The sequence below is a fragment of the Coregonus lavaretus genome, assembly GCF_964263955.1.
Source record: "Coregonus lavaretus genome assembly, chromosome: 19".
Lineage (NCBI taxonomy): Eukaryota > Metazoa > Chordata > Actinopteri > Salmoniformes > Salmonidae > Coregonus > Coregonus lavaretus.
The window spans coordinates 16,323,561-16,339,848 of NC_140006.1; the positions used below are offsets into that span (position 1 = coordinate 16,323,561).

At 43.0% G+C, this 16,288-nt stretch overlaps 1 protein-coding gene across 1 annotated transcript in view; it reads left to right on the forward strand.

Annotated features, from left to right (window-relative positions):
* LOC311146176 (epidermal growth factor receptor-like) overlaps window positions 1-14,914 on the forward strand; it is a 75,759-nt gene extending 60,845 nt beyond the window's left edge. The window contains exons 10-27 of the mRNA XM_084182667.1: window positions 40-113; window positions 242-329; window positions 461-660; window positions 1,086-1,218; window positions 1,814-1,904; window positions 3,842-4,008; window positions 4,174-4,212; window positions 4,371-4,515; window positions 4,644-4,766; window positions 5,153-5,251; window positions 6,499-6,684; window positions 7,356-7,511; window positions 7,789-7,864; window positions 10,010-10,254; window positions 10,425-10,592; window positions 12,451-12,504; window positions 12,695-12,788; window positions 13,071-14,914. Coding sequence (XP_084038793.1) covers window positions 40-113; window positions 242-329; window positions 461-660; window positions 1,086-1,218; window positions 1,814-1,904; window positions 3,842-4,008; window positions 4,174-4,212; window positions 4,371-4,515; window positions 4,644-4,766; window positions 5,153-5,251; window positions 6,499-6,684; window positions 7,356-7,511; window positions 7,789-7,864; window positions 10,010-10,254; window positions 10,425-10,592; window positions 12,451-12,504; window positions 12,695-12,788; window positions 13,071-13,525 — 2,593 coding nt within the window. The 3' untranslated portion in view covers window positions 13,526-14,914. The remainder of the gene's footprint in view (window positions 1-39; window positions 114-241; window positions 330-460; window positions 661-1,085; window positions 1,219-1,813; window positions 1,905-3,841; window positions 4,009-4,173; window positions 4,213-4,370; window positions 4,516-4,643; window positions 4,767-5,152; window positions 5,252-6,498; window positions 6,685-7,355; window positions 7,512-7,788; window positions 7,865-10,009; window positions 10,255-10,424; window positions 10,593-12,450; window positions 12,505-12,694; window positions 12,789-13,070) is intronic.
* The last annotated feature ends 1,374 nt before the right edge of the window (window positions 14,915-16,288 follow it).

The following is a 16,288-nucleotide window of genomic DNA, read 5'->3' on the forward strand; positions in this document are numbered from 1 at the left end:
AATATGGCAGTTACATTTCACAGTTATTGCTATTCACAGGGACCAATTTACCAAAGCACCAAAGATGGACCCTGCCAAGCTAGACGTTTTTAAGACTGTCAGAGAAATCACTGGTAAGAGGCTTTGCAGACTAGTCTATTAACTATACTAAAACATTATCAAAAGAGCCATGCTGTTGATTATTTTACTTTCAAATGTATTTATATTGTATTTTTTTCCATTAAAAAAAAAACCCATCCAGGCTACCTGCTGATTCAGAACTGGCCAGAGAACATGACATCCCTCAGTCCCTTTGAAAACCTGGAGATCATTAGAGGACGGACCAAACGGTAAGACCACTGTTCAGTCTCAGCCTCTATTATAGAATGGCAGTGGTGAGCTGGTCAAGCCCTATAGCCACCTTGAACTTCCTAAATGAAGTTTCTCCCTCTCACCCCCTCTCGTCTCTCTCCCTCCTCAGTGGTCTGGTGAGCTTGGCCATAACCCAGTTAACCATCACCCACCTGGGTCTTCGCTCGCTGAAGGAGATCAGTGATGGAGACGTGGTCATCACCAGGAACCTCAACCTCTGCTACACCAAGAAACGCCACTGGAAGCAGCTGTTCAAGTCCAACACGCAGACCGTCCGGCTGGAGAGCAATGCCGATGCAGCCGCATGCGGTAAATCATAGTCATTATTTTATGATTAACATTTTTATTGATATGTGTGGTCACATAACACACAAAAAGGAACACCAACAAACAGAACAGACGCAACAAACACCAATAGTCAACACCATAATGTCACATAAACAACTCAAGCCCATAATAAATTAGAGATAACATGATGTTCTGTGCTTACTAAAGGTTACATCGGGATATGTGGCTCTGAGATTAATATTGGCCCATGCCAATCTCTATTGTTGTGGCCATAAAACTATGAAAGTGTGGGAGAACTAGGAAATTAACGCTAGCTTGTTGCTTGTACAGGGTTGTGTGAAAAGTAAAAAGGATATTTTGAATACTATATATACTTTATGTATTAATCTGGGTTAAAATAATTATTTTGTATTGATATCTGTGTGTCTGTATATGTGTGTTTGCAGAGCTGCAGAACAACACATGTGACACAATGTGTACCAGAGATGGCTGCTGGGGACCTGGACCCACCATGTGTTTCGCCTGTCAGGACTACAGCCGAGCAGGAAGCTGTGTAGACTCCTGTAACCTACTAGAGGGGTGAGGGAGGAGCCCCTTTCTGTTCCCCATTTATACAATCAAAGTGTAACCTGATTCTGCAAAGCTGAAGCAGTGAAGAAGCGTGAAATGTACTTTTTGTACACTTGGCAAAGATAAACTATTGGCAACTTAAGCTATCAATTGAACATGGGTATTTTGCAAGATGCAGTTTTGCATGGAACTAAATAGTAAAATCAGACAGAAGACGTGCCATCAGGAGTACATGTAAGAAGTTCTTAAGACAGTAAGGCAGCAATAAACCCAATTCATGAGAAGACGGTCCTCTCAGCTGGAATGGGAGCACTTAACTCATAGCTATTTAACTTTGGGAGTCTCCTCTGTCAAATATTGAGCATCACCTTGCTTACAATGTAACTCTTGCTATGAGGAAAGGGATCAATGCAACCATCTGCAAATGGAACCACCTGAAATCAAATGTTCAACCAGTAGAAATTATAGCCTGGTCCCAGATCTGTTTATGCTGTCTTAGAAACTCCTATGGGACAATGACAATAAAGGCAAGACAGCACAAACAGATCTGGGACTAGGGTAGTGGAAATATGTTACATGCTGACATTTTGTCCTCATTTTGCAGGGAGCCACGTGAGACTGAAGTGAATAAGACGTGTGTGGAGTGTCACCCTGAGTGTCAGCTCCTCAATGGAACCCAGACCTGCTCTGGACCAGTACGTGTGTCTCTTATATTTATTCTATGTCTAAGTATTTATAAACTGGGTGGTTCGAGCCCTGAATGCTGATTGGCTGAAAGCTGATCTAATTACATTGGTAACCAGTTTATAATAGCAATAAGGCACCTCGGGGGTTTGTGGTATATGGCCAATATACAAGACATGGCCAAATGTATGTGGACACCTGCTTGTCGAAACATCTCATTCCAAAATCATGGGTTTTAATATGGAGTTGGTCCCCCCCTTTGCTGCTATAACAGCCTCCACTCTTCTGGGAAGGCTTTCCACTAGATGTTGGAACATTGCTGCGGGGACTTGCTTCCATTCAGCCACAAGAGCATTAGTGAGGTCGGTCACTGATGTTGGGCGATTAGGCCTGGCTCGGAGTCGGCATTCCAATTATTCCCAAAGGTGTTTGATGGGGTTGAGGTCAGGGCTCTGTACAGGCCAGTCAAGGTCTTCCACACCGATCTCAACAAACCATTTCTGTATGGACCTCGCTTTGTGCACGGGGGCATTGTCATGCTTAAACAGGAAAGGGCCTTCCCCAAACTGTTGCCACAAAGTTGGAATCACAGAATCATCTCAAATGTCATTGTATGCTGTAGCGTTAAGATTTCCCTTCACTGGAACTACGGGCCCTAGCCCGAACCATGAAAAACAGCCCCAGACCATTATTCCTCCTCCACCAAACTTTACAGTTGGCACTATGCATTGGGGCAGGTAGCATTCTCCTGGCTTCCACCAAACCCAGATTCGTCCGTCAGACTGCCAGATGGTGAAGCGTGATTCATCACTCCAGAGAACGTGTTTCCACTACTCCACAGTCCAATGGCGGCGAGCTTTACACCACTCCAGCTGACGCTTGACATTGCGCATGGTGATCTTAGGCTTGTGTGTGGCTGCTCGGCCATGGAAACCCATTTCATGAAGCTCCCAACGAACAGTTCTTGTGCTGACGTTGATTCAAGAGGCAGTTTGGAACTCTGTAGTGAGTGTTGCAACCGAGGACAGACGATTTTTACGCGCTTAAGCACTCGGTGGTCCCGTTCTATGAGCTTGTGTAGCCTACCACTTCACGGCTGAGCCGTTGTTGCTCCTAGACGTTTCCACTTCAAAATAACAGCACTTACAGTTGACCGGGGCAGCTCTAGCAGGGCAGAAATTTGACGAACTGACTTGTAGGAAAGGTGGCATCCTATGATGGTGCCACGTTGAAAGTCACTGAGCTCTTCAGTAAGTAATCTATAGAGATTGCATGGCTGTGTGCTCGATTTTATAGACCTGTCAGCAACGGGTGTGGCTGAAATAGCCGAATCCACTAATTTGAAGGGGTGTCCACATACCTTTGTATATATAGTGTACCACGGCTGGTGACTCCGCGTTGCGTCATGCATAAGAACAGCCCTTAGCAGTGGTATATTGGCCATATAGGGGCGGCAGGTAGCCTGGCGGGTAGGAGCGTTGGGCCAGTAACCGAAAGGTTGCTGGATTGAATCCCCGAGCTGACAAGGTAAACATCTGTCGTTCTGCCCCTGAGCAAGGCAGTTAACCCACTGTTCCCCGGGAGCCGATGACTTGGATTTCGATTAAGGCAGCCCCCCGCACCTCTCTGATTCAGAGGGGTTGGGTTAAATGCGGAAGACACATTTCAGTTGAATCCATTCAGTTGTACAACTGGCTAGGTATCCCCCTTTCCCTACCACACCCCCTCAGGCCTTATTGCTTAAATATACTATGAAGCAGTATGTGTCTCTCTCCATGCCATGTCCCAGCACAATAGGTACAATGTATTTCTCTAGCATGCTGTTATTATACAATAGTTGTGTCTGTTAAATATGTTATGTCTCCGCACAGTTGGCCTGTTTCCTTAGAATGTTTCTTTAGATGTGTATGTAATACAATGTCTTGCAATCCTCTTCTCTCTCTTTCAGGGCCACGAGCAGTGTACCCAGTGTGCTAACTTCAAAGATGGCAACAACTGTGTCCTGGGGTGCCCTAGAGGGGTGCCAGGGGTGGCAGGGGGCAAGAACACCTTCATCTGGAAATATGCAGATAAGATGAAGGTGTGCCAGCTGTGCCATCAGAACTGTACCCAGGGGTAAGTCAAGGAATCTGTCACAACCGCATAAATACAGTAATGCACAAATACAGACACATGCGCATTTTAATAAAAAAAGAAATGTCTCAGTAAAAAATAGATAAAAAGTCATTCAGCCGAGGTGTTAGAATGGACACGTGCTCATATGTGCTTATATGATTACAGATGTACCGGTCCTGGTCTGAAAGGCTGTCAGACTATAGGGTAAGCAATTGACTCTAATCATGAACAGTAACTTCAAACAGTACTGTTCAAATTGTATTTAAACTTAGAAACACTAAGTTTACTAAGCTAATGAACATTTATAATGTGTATGTCGTCTTTTCTCTGCATTGATTGGTTACCATCTGTCTCCCATGCAGTAACTCTGGCCTATCAGTGATCGCAGCTGGTGTGGTGGGTGGGCTGCTTGCCTTCCTCATCATGGGCCTGTCTGTCTTCGTGTTGCTACGGCGACGCCACATCAAGAGGAAGAGGACCCTGCGAAGACTACTCCAAGAGAGAGAGGTGAGAGGCAGACACTGAACCACTGAGCTTTAAGGGCTTTCTATGGATGGAATTCAGTCATCATTGATAGTGCATCAAAGTGAACAGAAGGTGAACAATCCTTATCCGCATCTATTGCTATTCTACAGTTAGTTGAACCGTTGACCCCCAGTGGTGAGGCACCCAACCAGGCTCTGCTCCGCATTCTTAAAGAGACAGAGTTTAAGAAGATCAAAGTGTTGGGATCAGGGGCCTTCGGCACTGTTTACAAGGTAAATACAAACGTTACTTTTTCTAGATTTCATTCAGAAAACTCCAGTGTCTTGGATTGTACTGTGGTATTGTAGTAAAGGAGCTTATGGGAATGTGTGTTAAGACTGCATATAAACCAACACCCTTTAACCACATCTACATCTGTTGTCAATTTTGCAATTAACAGCCACATATTTAACGTACCACATCATGCATCATAATCCAATCCACACTTACTATCAGTTATTTTACCATTCCCACATTCCACTGTAACGAACCAAACCTTTAAGAAATGATTCAAGTACACACAGTTTTCTTATGATTATTTAGTGCCTGACATTTTTCCTGACCTCTTGACATGACCATGAAAACCTCTGTACTTTGTGTGTGTGTGTGTGTCGTGCAGGGTCTGTGGGTCCCTGAAGGAGAGGATGTGAAGATTCCTGTGGCCATTAAGGTTTTAAGAGAGGCCACATCACCTAAAGCCAACCGGGAGATATTGGACGTGAGTTATATCCCTCTATATCACTTCACTCTAAGACAGTGCTGCCCAATCCTGGTCCTGGAGGAATGAAACACATGGTTTTATCATCTCCTTCTAATCAGGGACTAATTCAGACCAGGGACACCAGGTGAGTGCAATTAGCTACCAGGTAGAAACAAAATCCAGAAATGTTTCGGTCCTCCAGGACCAGGATTGGCATCCCTGCTCAAAGATGTTTGTTCATAGGAGTTAGAACTGGTATCTTCCAAATGTAAAGACATTCTATATGTAATTTACAGTAGAATCTAAGTTAGTGCTATTAGGTACAGTATGGTATCTTACATTCATTGATGGTTATCCATACCACACTGTACATGCACTTTCAAACTAAACATTTGTTGACAAATGAGTATTTTGACCTAATTTAGTGGCATAATATATTATTGAGTAGCCTATACAACCACTATTGCATGTCACTGGACAATTTAGGTGTCATGTTTCCTCTAAAAGTCTCATTCCAAGCACATGCTCTTCAATTTGGGAAGAAGCTGAAATAATGACAACATTTAGTTAGAAAATGGGAAAAGGAGTCTGGTCTCTAGAAGTCGACCTCTCAGTGGGAGCGTAGGAAATGAGATTAACTAATTGAGAAGGTTTGGACCAGGGTTGGGGCGTGGGAGGAGGATACTAATTCAAGGTTAAGGATTGCTGGAATTAAATCAAAAATCTCTTCCAGTAACCGCAGTTTAAAAAACACAGTCCAGACCTGGGTTCATATAGTATTGGAAATACTTTGGCTGGCTGGCTGGCTGCACTTGATTGAGCTTTCCTGGCGCAATGGAACCAATAGAATAGTCCAACTTCATGCCCCACCCATCTAGCACTTCAGGCAGGCTCAATCAAACGCTCTTAAGTATTTGAAAGATATCAAATATGATTTGAGCCCAGGTGTGGCACAGTCCTGTGATTATTCAGTTTCAGGATTTAGAGTGCATGGACAGCTGAGGTTTTGCAGTGATGTTTCTCTTGACATCTCATCATGAGGTCAAGAACTTTCTTAAAGAAAATGTCTTACACGTTTAAATATCTGGCTCATAAGCGGACATTTTCTTCAAGCTGTCAGTTGTTGAAATGGTTCATGTTTAGATATCATTATTGAGTTTTATGAATGCACACTAGAATGATGCCACCATCCCTAGCCCTAAATGCTGTATACTGTACTGTACCGCCCTGGAGTAAATGTTGGTACTATATCTAACTGACTGTAGGAGGCCTATGTGATGGCCAGTGTGGACAACCCCCATGTGTGTCGTCTGCTGGGCATCTGCCTGACCTCCACAGTCCAGCTAGTCACCCAGCTCATGCCCTACGGCTGTCTGCTGGACTACGTCAAGGAGAACAAGGACAACATCGGATCCCAGTACCTCCTTAACTGGTGTGTGCAGATCGCCAAGGTAAGACTAAGGTGCATTTAAACGACCGGACAATCTGTGTTTATTCAATGTAGGGAATTTCCAAGACGCTGTTATTTTTCCAACTAACCAAAAGAAAAGTGTGTTTGTGAAAATCGGTATTCTCCTTTTACTCCTGTTACGGCTACATTTGGAATTTCAAACCACAAAATGCTGGGTGCACTTCCTGTCCTGAAGTCGTCTGTCATGCTCTACAGCATAATTATACAGATTTGGTGTCAGTCTGTGTTTGATTTAGAAACCTTGTTGCTGTCTTGTCACACAACGATCATGTGGAGGTTAAGCATAAATGGCGAAACTGGAACGTGGCACCCAGACTATAAGGCCCTGTGTTTTTCCTAGCCATGGGACTTGACCAAAACGCTGGCCCTTTGACTACCCATGAGTCATAGTGTAGTGTATTAAAGCTTAATCAAACAGTGAGTCAGTGGAAAGTTCGGAATGGCCATACACTCCTATAGACCCCTACAGTTCACCGCTCACTTGACATCTTGTTGACCTGTTTAAAACAATAAAAGCACTAAAAAGTGCTGTAGGCCTATGGCTCTGTTTGAATACTGTTAGAATGCTTCAAATAGGGCCCATGTATGGCCTTAGACTCACTCATTCACTTCTACCACCTCATTTGACCTTTGACCTGTGGTTGACCCCAGGGGATGAGCTACCTGGAGGAGCGTCACCTGGTGCATCGTGACCTGGCAGCAAGGAACGTCCTGGTGAAGACCCCTCAGCACGTCAAGATCACGGACTTTGGCCTGGCCAAACTCCTCAACGCTGACGAGAAGGAGTACCACGCTGACGGAGGAAAGGTCTGCTCCTCAAAGTTTGATTTGAATTTAATTGAATTCCCGTGAAGTAATGTAACACAAGGAACACATTTTTTGTAAAGGAAATGTAATGTTATGATCCCCTTTTTAATTGTTCTGTTTGATGGTGATATATGTTGTTACTATTTCCAACCCAACCTAATATAGTCTATTGATAACACAGATGCTTTACCTACATACCTAATGTTGTATTAGCCATCTGGAAGAACTACCTCAGTTTGGTCTTGTGAACCCTAACTCATGAGCCCTCTCTCTGCAGGTACCAATCAAATGGATGGCACTGGAGTCCATCCTCCACCGGAAATACACACATCAGAGTGATGTTTGGAGCTATGGTCAGGAACACACATATGCACACTATTTAATAGGATTCATGCACTAATCTCTTTAACATACATATATGAATACTGTATGTACAGCAATACATGTCAATGCTGAACTGTGCCGGAATTAACCACAATGCTTGTGTAACTCCAGATACATAAATATCGTTTCTGGATCTTGTACTTAATCAGAACTGTTAAAATCAGGTCCAGGTAGGAGTATTGGGTTTTTTGAGCATCTGGGAGATTAGAGAAATGGGTATCTGGTATCGGTGAACTAACTTTACACCAGCAGGTCCTGGAGGTCCGATGTCTTAGAATGTTGAAACCTCAACCTCAAACCAATGTCCCTAACACACATCACCCCTGGTTTGGACACACACAGTTTGGAAGCATGCACGCACACACACACACACATTTCCGCTCTGTGGGCCGGTCTCCAGATCCTGTCCTCTGAAGTTGTGTCTTCTGCTTACAAGGCAAAGACATCAGCAGGCCCTGGCAGCACCACCCGCCAGCCCTCCTCCTCCTCCTCCTCCTCCTCCTCCTCCTCTCTTTCCATCCTCCTCTCCTTTTCCTCGTCCTCCTCTTCCCTTTCAAACTGATCCAACACCAATGGAACCTGCCAACTCCCACTCTTAAGGACACATCCTGATGTTGACTCAGCAGTGTTTTAGAAAGTAACTTGACATTGTCGGTATCTGCCTATCAGCTTTTCTGGAATGAAAACAAAGTCATCTTCCCTAGTTATTTAACTAACTGAGATTGTGCCTATGCCACTATAAGTAGCCCTCCACTCGTACCCGTATACAGGTTGAAAATGGCAGATTTGGGCACTGATAAACACATAAATTGGAACGCAGTGGCTGTACAGTAACATGCTATACATGACGTCAGAGCTCAGGCTCTCCGCTTCACAGCGCTGTATGAGTTTTGACTGACAGCCGTTCTGAACTTGAGCACCGCACGCGACATGAAGTTGCCCCCATTCGTCCCGCTAACTGGGCAACTTTAGCAAATGTTTTGTTGTCTGAGTGAGGGAAATTAGGACTCTATTTATTTTGAAAGATGATACGTTGAGGATTACCGTATAATAAATACCGCTTTGATGTCATACAAGCAAGCCAAACACCATTAGTCCAAATGTGCACTTCACATTTCCATATCATAAAACTCATGTTATATACAGTGTCAATGTTTATGATCACTATGTTTGATGTACAGTTATAAGATGACATGGCGTCATACCCTGGGTTGTTCTGAACACAATGAGCGTATGTTTGTCTATTGTGAAGAAAATTCACTGCAGCACGCACCTGAATGCACTCATGACCCCTTTCTATGCACACCAAAATTAGAATCAGTTTCCCTGAATTGCATTGTGAAAGCCTAACACTGTAAGATCGTATTTTATAACTTAGCTAGTCATGTTGGCAATAGAACAGGCTTTCAAATGATGCCCACCTGACCCAGATTGCTATTTAGAATGGACTGTTTTTGGATTGCGTAAACAACTACAGTATTTGTGTGATGGCGGGGATGCAGGGTTGTGTTCCAACCCAAACAAACTACACGTGTGCTTTCCGTAGTTCCTCAACGGCACAGCTAGGAGAGCTCAAAAATGCACTTTATAGTTGAAGACTTCTTTGAGTCATAAAAGTACATTGAAATTCCTTAGGAACTATGCACACTTTAGAGAGGTGTGTGGCCACCAGTTAGTCTTCTCACTCAAACCCATGTCATATTTTGTCTTATGTTACACCTACCCCACATTTTCCAGGAAGATTTTTATCATGTTACTGAATGTATCCAGAGTATTTTCAGATTTCGTTATCAACAAATGCAGCGAAAAGTACAGTAAACGTCAAATGCACACAAAATCAACAGTGTCATGTTTGGATTCAGTCTTGTGTCAGGTGAACTGTTGTGTCCTCACATTTGGTCTAATAATTTTCCCAGAATCTCCAAACTGTTCCCTTTCAATTGCTACCATGGTTATGCATTTTCATATTTCTTCTGTAAGAAACATTTCAATTTAGCCTTATCCAAACAGGCCAATTCCCACCTGTGTAATTCATTGTGACAGTAATTAAAGTTTTTAACTGAGATTATGCCATTGATTGTGACTCTTATCTATTTCACTGTACCTCTGTTTAGGTGTGACCGTGTGGGAGCTGATGACATTTGGGACCAAGCCCTATGACGGCATCCCAGCCAATGAGATAGCAGGGGTGCTGGAGAAAGGGGAGCGGCTCCCCCAGCCTCCTATCTGTACCATAGACGTCTACATGATCATGGTCAAATGTTGGATGATCGATGCAGACAGCAGGCCTCGTTTCCGAGATCTTATAGCTGAGTTTTCCAAGATGGCGCGCGATCCCCCACGTTATCTTGTCATCCAGGTGAGCATTGTAACTCATTGTCATTAATTACTGTGGAGTCACAGACAACACAAGCCTATTAAACTCACTCAGCCACTGTAAGGTTAGTGAACAAACACGACCTACTCTGTAATTCTTTCTGACTGGTCTTTGGGTACTGATGGTGAGATGTATGTGTGTGTCTCTTCCAGGGTGATGACCGAATGCACCTCCCAAGCCCCACAGACACCAGGTTCTACCAGAGCCTAATCAGTGGAGAGGACATAGAGGACGCTGTGGACGCAGACGAGTACCTGGTACCTCAGCACAGCTTCTTCTCCAGCCACAGTACCTCGCGTACCCAGCTCCTACACTCTATGGTACAATAACACATCCACTAGGCTAGCCATAATCTACTGCTTTGTCATCTCGTCCACTAGCCGGCTCTCTGTCGAACCGTCTGGTTTCACAGTGCCTCAGAACGGGACTTGACTGGAAGTCTATGGCAGGAGCGGATGAAACAACCGCTGGTTTTAATTGGCTGATCTCTCATTCAATCACCATCTAGCATAACCTTTACAACCTCCCCCTACATTGTGGACTTCAAAGCGTGAGCAGCAGAAGTGATTTAAACAAGGTTTAAGTGAGTTTGGAAAATCTGAAAATACACATTTTATAAATAGTTTTCACATATAAACTTTTTATGCCCGAACTCAGAATCAATTGGGCTTCCCAAAAATGATATGGTCAATGTGATAGAACATTTATTTTGATTGACGATTTTCGCCATTTTTCAAAGTCCCATCTAATACAGCTGTAGCAGACTCGCTCCCTCACCCGCCTTGATTTTCACCACACCCCTTTCAAGTTGCACAGTGTTACCATGCTCTATGCACCAGCAATTTGAGCCTGGGGACGAGGCTTAAATTGATAGAGAGATACTGTTTCTCAGACATAGTCTACTCCTATACTAAAAAGCATGTTCAATGGGGATTAGTCCAGGAGAAGGCTTAATCTGCATCCACCATCCACCAGCCACTGGCTCTCTGCCTCTGCACTAATTTCTAACACAGAGAATAGGTTTTTTAGTCTATTAAAGAAACTGGATTAAATGCATCATTGCAGTGAATCAAAGAAAAGGAATTCCATCGAACTTTTTATGCTCACAGCTCTTTTCTGTTGTTCTACAAAGAAGGGGTCTGCAGAATTTTGGTATCCACCTCTACCGAGTTCACATTTTGGCAGGGTGGAAATGGACGTTTATTGGGCAATTTAGACTACTGGAGGCAATTTAGGTTTCCCTACTACACCTTGGATTAGAACTAACAACCTTGTGGTCAATTGTTTCCGCAAAGGCTAGAACAATGTCTTTATTTATTTATCCTGTATTTAACAAGATGAAATGAGGTCATGTTGATAGTACGTATCCCTGTTCAAGTTCTTAGTTAGCCCCTTTTGCAATCGTAGTGAAATTGAATCTTGGAAACAGAGTAAATTTAATTTATGTGGGCGTTTATACCGTGTCATACCTGGCTTGAACAAGACAGGCCTCAATCGCCCACTTCCTGTTCCTGTTAAATTGTCATCAGGGGGACTCTTCTTCCCCTGTCCTTTTTCTGACCCCCGACTCCCCCACTACTCCCTCACCCCCGCTTTCTCACATATGCCCCTTGATTGATAGCATTTGAGATAAGGAGAAATCCTTCCTCTCCTCTCCTCTCCTCTCCTCTCCTCTCCTCTCCTCTCCTCTCCTCTCCTCCAAGAGGTCCAGTATTGGCTATCTGGGCTGTATGCCTGCCACTGAAAGCCGGCTGCTTACTCCATAAGCTTTCAATTACCTTTGCAGGCAGGCAGCACTACTTCTTCAATATTTTTCTGCCAGAATACAAGTTGAGGGACCTGCTTATATAATACCAGCGTTTGGTACAATATACAGCCTTTTATGGGCTTGGACTGGAGTCTTTGGCAGATGGTCCCCTGCTTCACTTCTTTTCATTTCCTCTTATTCAGCCTGTCGAAAATAATTACATTTGGATGGTTGCTTTTATTTTACCTTCTTCTTCATACGCATTTATGAAATTAAAAGGTTTTGACCTTTCTAAACATTACTGTAAAGAACTAACAAGAACTTAGTAGAAGTAGGCCTACAGAAATGTGGATATTTATTTATGTTTTTGTGGTATTTTACCAGATGTGTTGGAATGTAATTTTTGACCTGGGTATAAATCTGTGTTTCAGAGCCAGAACAGCACATTGAACAGTAGCTTTGGAATGTGCCACAGCAGAAATGGGGTAAGAGAGACACACGTAATTTTTTTTTGTAACAGTCAACATCACAAATGCACATTGAGGTGTATTGAAAAGGAAACTTTGTAGCATTGACAGAGTCTTTCACAATATGAAACAACTCTCATCTCTAACTCATATGATACTTTGCAGTTAAGGTGTGGCTTTGGGCTAACAACGATTTTATTCTACCTAGAATGGGTTCCCTGTCAGAGAAGGAAGCATGGTTCTCCGGTACATTGCTGATCCCACAGACAGGTTATTGGACCAAGCCTTCCAGCCAGCTCCAGGCAAGTATGCTCCTTGACCGCCCAAAGGGTCTTAACCTGAGAACATGTCTCACTTCCTAAGAAATAGTGATACATTGTGAAGTTTTCTTACCAGAAACGGTTTTATTTTCAAAGGAAGAAGGACCTCTGCTGGGCAATGGCTGTAGGTCATATGCCACGTAGCGCGTCTCTGTCATTGTTTAGAATCCTACAATTGAACATTTAATAAAATGTCTTCACTTAGTACACAGAGTGGTTGTTTTCCTGCTGTAGTAACTCATTTCTGTTATTTCGCTTCAACAGACTACATGAACCAGAATGGAATGTCGGACATGATGAACCCTGTATACCAGCACCCCGGTCCCCCTCGCACCCTCCTCCCCACCATCTCCTCAGACGACACAGAGACAGAGTACCTGAACTTCTATAAGAATGGGGCAGTGGGGCCTGAGTACCTAAACACCCTCCAGCCCTCCCTCCTCTCCCCAACCACCTCCAATGGCATCTCCCCCATCACCTCCAATGGCCTCACCCCCACTGCTAACAGCCTTTTCCCCATGTTCAATGGTCTCCCCTCCCCGAGCTCCAATGGCCTCTACCCCACTTCCAATAGCAGTCTCCACTGCGTCCAGAAATACCAACCCCAGAACAGTATAGATAACCCAGACTACCAGCAGGACTTCACCCCTTCCGTCAAGACCCATGCTAACGGACACATCCCGGCCACAGAGAACACAGAGTACCTAGGCCCAAACTGAGGCCTGTTATCCCCCACCTCCCACTGTGGATGAAATGAGACACCGGGTAATAAGGCTCTCTATCCTACTGAGAGAAGGCATAACGTCTTTGTTTAGCAGGGGTAGGGGTACCATGGACTGCTTTGCATTGTATTTATCCCTGCCTAAATGAGCCAAGTGTGCTCTCTATTGTTCGCCAGTTGTAGTACTTATTGTACAGTACTGTGAAACTCTCCTCATTCCAACAACTCTTCCATTTCAAACTGAGTCTGTGCTGATAGTTTGATGAGATGAGACAGAAGTGAGGCTCTTGGTGTTTAACTCCATTGTGTGCAAAAAAGCAAGAGAGCACCTTAGGCCTATACATTCAGATACTGTAGCCCATATCAGAAACCCATAGGTATCATGTTGCACAATACAATGTTGTGATACGAAAGTGGAGAAACACTATTACTAGACAAAATAGTGTATCCTTCAGTCCTTGAGATCTGATGCTCCTGTGAAAGAAATTGACAAAACACTATCATGTGGCAGCTCACCCCTTTCTTGCCAACACATAATTTTTTTGTTTTTTTACATTTTAGTCATTTAGCAGTTAGTGAGTGCATACATTTGTATTTATTTTTTTCATACATAGACGGTACATGTACTATAAGATGTCACTGATACAGTATTGGTGTATTGAGTATATAGTATTGGGTATTTAGCTCCCACATCTAAAGGGCTGGAACTGTTAAAACAACAGTTGGATGTCTGAGCTCTTCCGTGTGGAACCTACAGTTTGAGACATGCTGGAGTCAAATGTTGCTGAACATTGGTGTCAGAAGTGGAAGGTGGAGGCCCTCATCTGTGTCTGATGGTGGCTGGTCCATGGAGGAACTTCTGAAACCTGACAGGACTCTTCCTGAAGGAGGGGTTGATGAGGACACATCAATGGCAAACATTGCTATTGATGACTTTGCTGAAGGCTTTATAACTTTTATCATATTGCCAGATGGGAGAGACACTGACCGCTGTTGGTGCCCCAGTGTAACTGCATCAATATTAGGACTTCTTTATTGTTTATTATTGTTTTGTACAGTAGGGCCATTAGTTCTGACACTACATCTGTAAATCTTCTCACAGCTTTAAAGTCTTGCACTCTTGCAGGTACTCAAACTTTCCCAGTTTTAAATGAACATATTAAATAGCTACTTGTCATTTGAGAGCCTGCTGTTTGACAGAGGTACATGTACAGATAAGTATGAGATTATGTTGTGTACAATATATTAAATATGGTCACCTATAAATTAACCTATCAACATTCCTCATCTAAATGGTCTTGCCACTTTATATATAAATATGCAGTTATTGACGAACTGTAATTATTTCCTTTCAAAGTGAAAATGAATAAAACATTGTTATATTGAACTATTTATAGTGGGGTTTTTTAACCTATTTACACTGTTCAACTGCCAATCTGAGTGTTTTTCATCCTGGTTTATTTAGCTGAACAAACAAGATTATTAAGGGTAAAAAATATATATACACTACCATTCAGAAGTTTGGGGTCACTTAGAAATGTCCTTGTTTTCCATGAAAACATACAGTTGAAGTCGGAATTTTATATACACTTAGATTGGAGTCATTAAAACTCATTTTTCAACCACTCCACAAATTTCTTGTTAACAAACTATAGTTTTGGCAATTCGGTTAGGACATCTACTTTGTGCATGACACAAGTCATTTTTCCAACAATTGTTTACAGACAGATTATTTCACTTATAATTCACTGTATCACAATTCCAGTGGGTCAGAAGTTTACATACACTAAGTTAACTGTGTCTTTAAACAGCTTGGAACATTCCAGAAAATGATGTCATGGCTTTAGAAGCTTCTGATAGGCTAATTGACATAATTTGAGTCAATTGGAGGTGTACCTGTGGATGTATTTCAAGGCCTACCTTCAAACTCAGTGCCTCTTTGCTTGACATCATGGGAAAATCAAAACAAATCAGCCAAGACCTCAGAAAAGGAATTGTAGACCTCCACAAGTCTGGTTCATCCTTGGGAGCAATTTCCAAATGCCTGAAGGTACCACGTTCATCTGTACAAACAATAGTACACAAGTATAAACACCATGGGACCACGCAGCCATCATACCGCTAAGGAAGGAGACACGTTCTGTCTCCTAGAGATGAACGTACTTTGGTGTGAAAAGTGAAAATCAATAAACATCTCAAGACATCAGTCCGGAAGTTACAGCTTGGTCGCAAATGGGTCTTCCAAATGGACAATGACCCCAAGCATACTTCCAAAGTTGTGGCAAAATGGCTTAAGGACAATAAAGTCAAGGTATTAGAGTGGCCATCACAAAGCCCTGACCTCAATCCTATAGAAATTGTGTGGGCAGAACTGAAAAAGTGTGTGCGAGCAAGGAGGCCTACAAACCTTACTCAGTTACACCAGCTCTGTCAGGAGGAATGAGCCAAAATTCACCTAACTTATTGTGGGAAGCTTGTGGAAGGCTACCCGAAACGTGTGACCCAAGTTAAACAATTTAAAGGAAATGCTACCAAATACTAATTGAGTGTATGTAAACTTCTGACCCACTGGGAATGTGATGAAAGAAATAAAACCTGAAATAAATCATTCTCTCTACTATTATTCTGACATTTCACATTCTTAAAATAAAGTGGTGATCCTAACTGACCTAAGACAGGGAATTTTTACTAGGGTTGAATGTCAGGAATTGTGAAAAACTGAGTTTAAATGTATTTGGCTAAGGTGTATGTAAACTTCCGA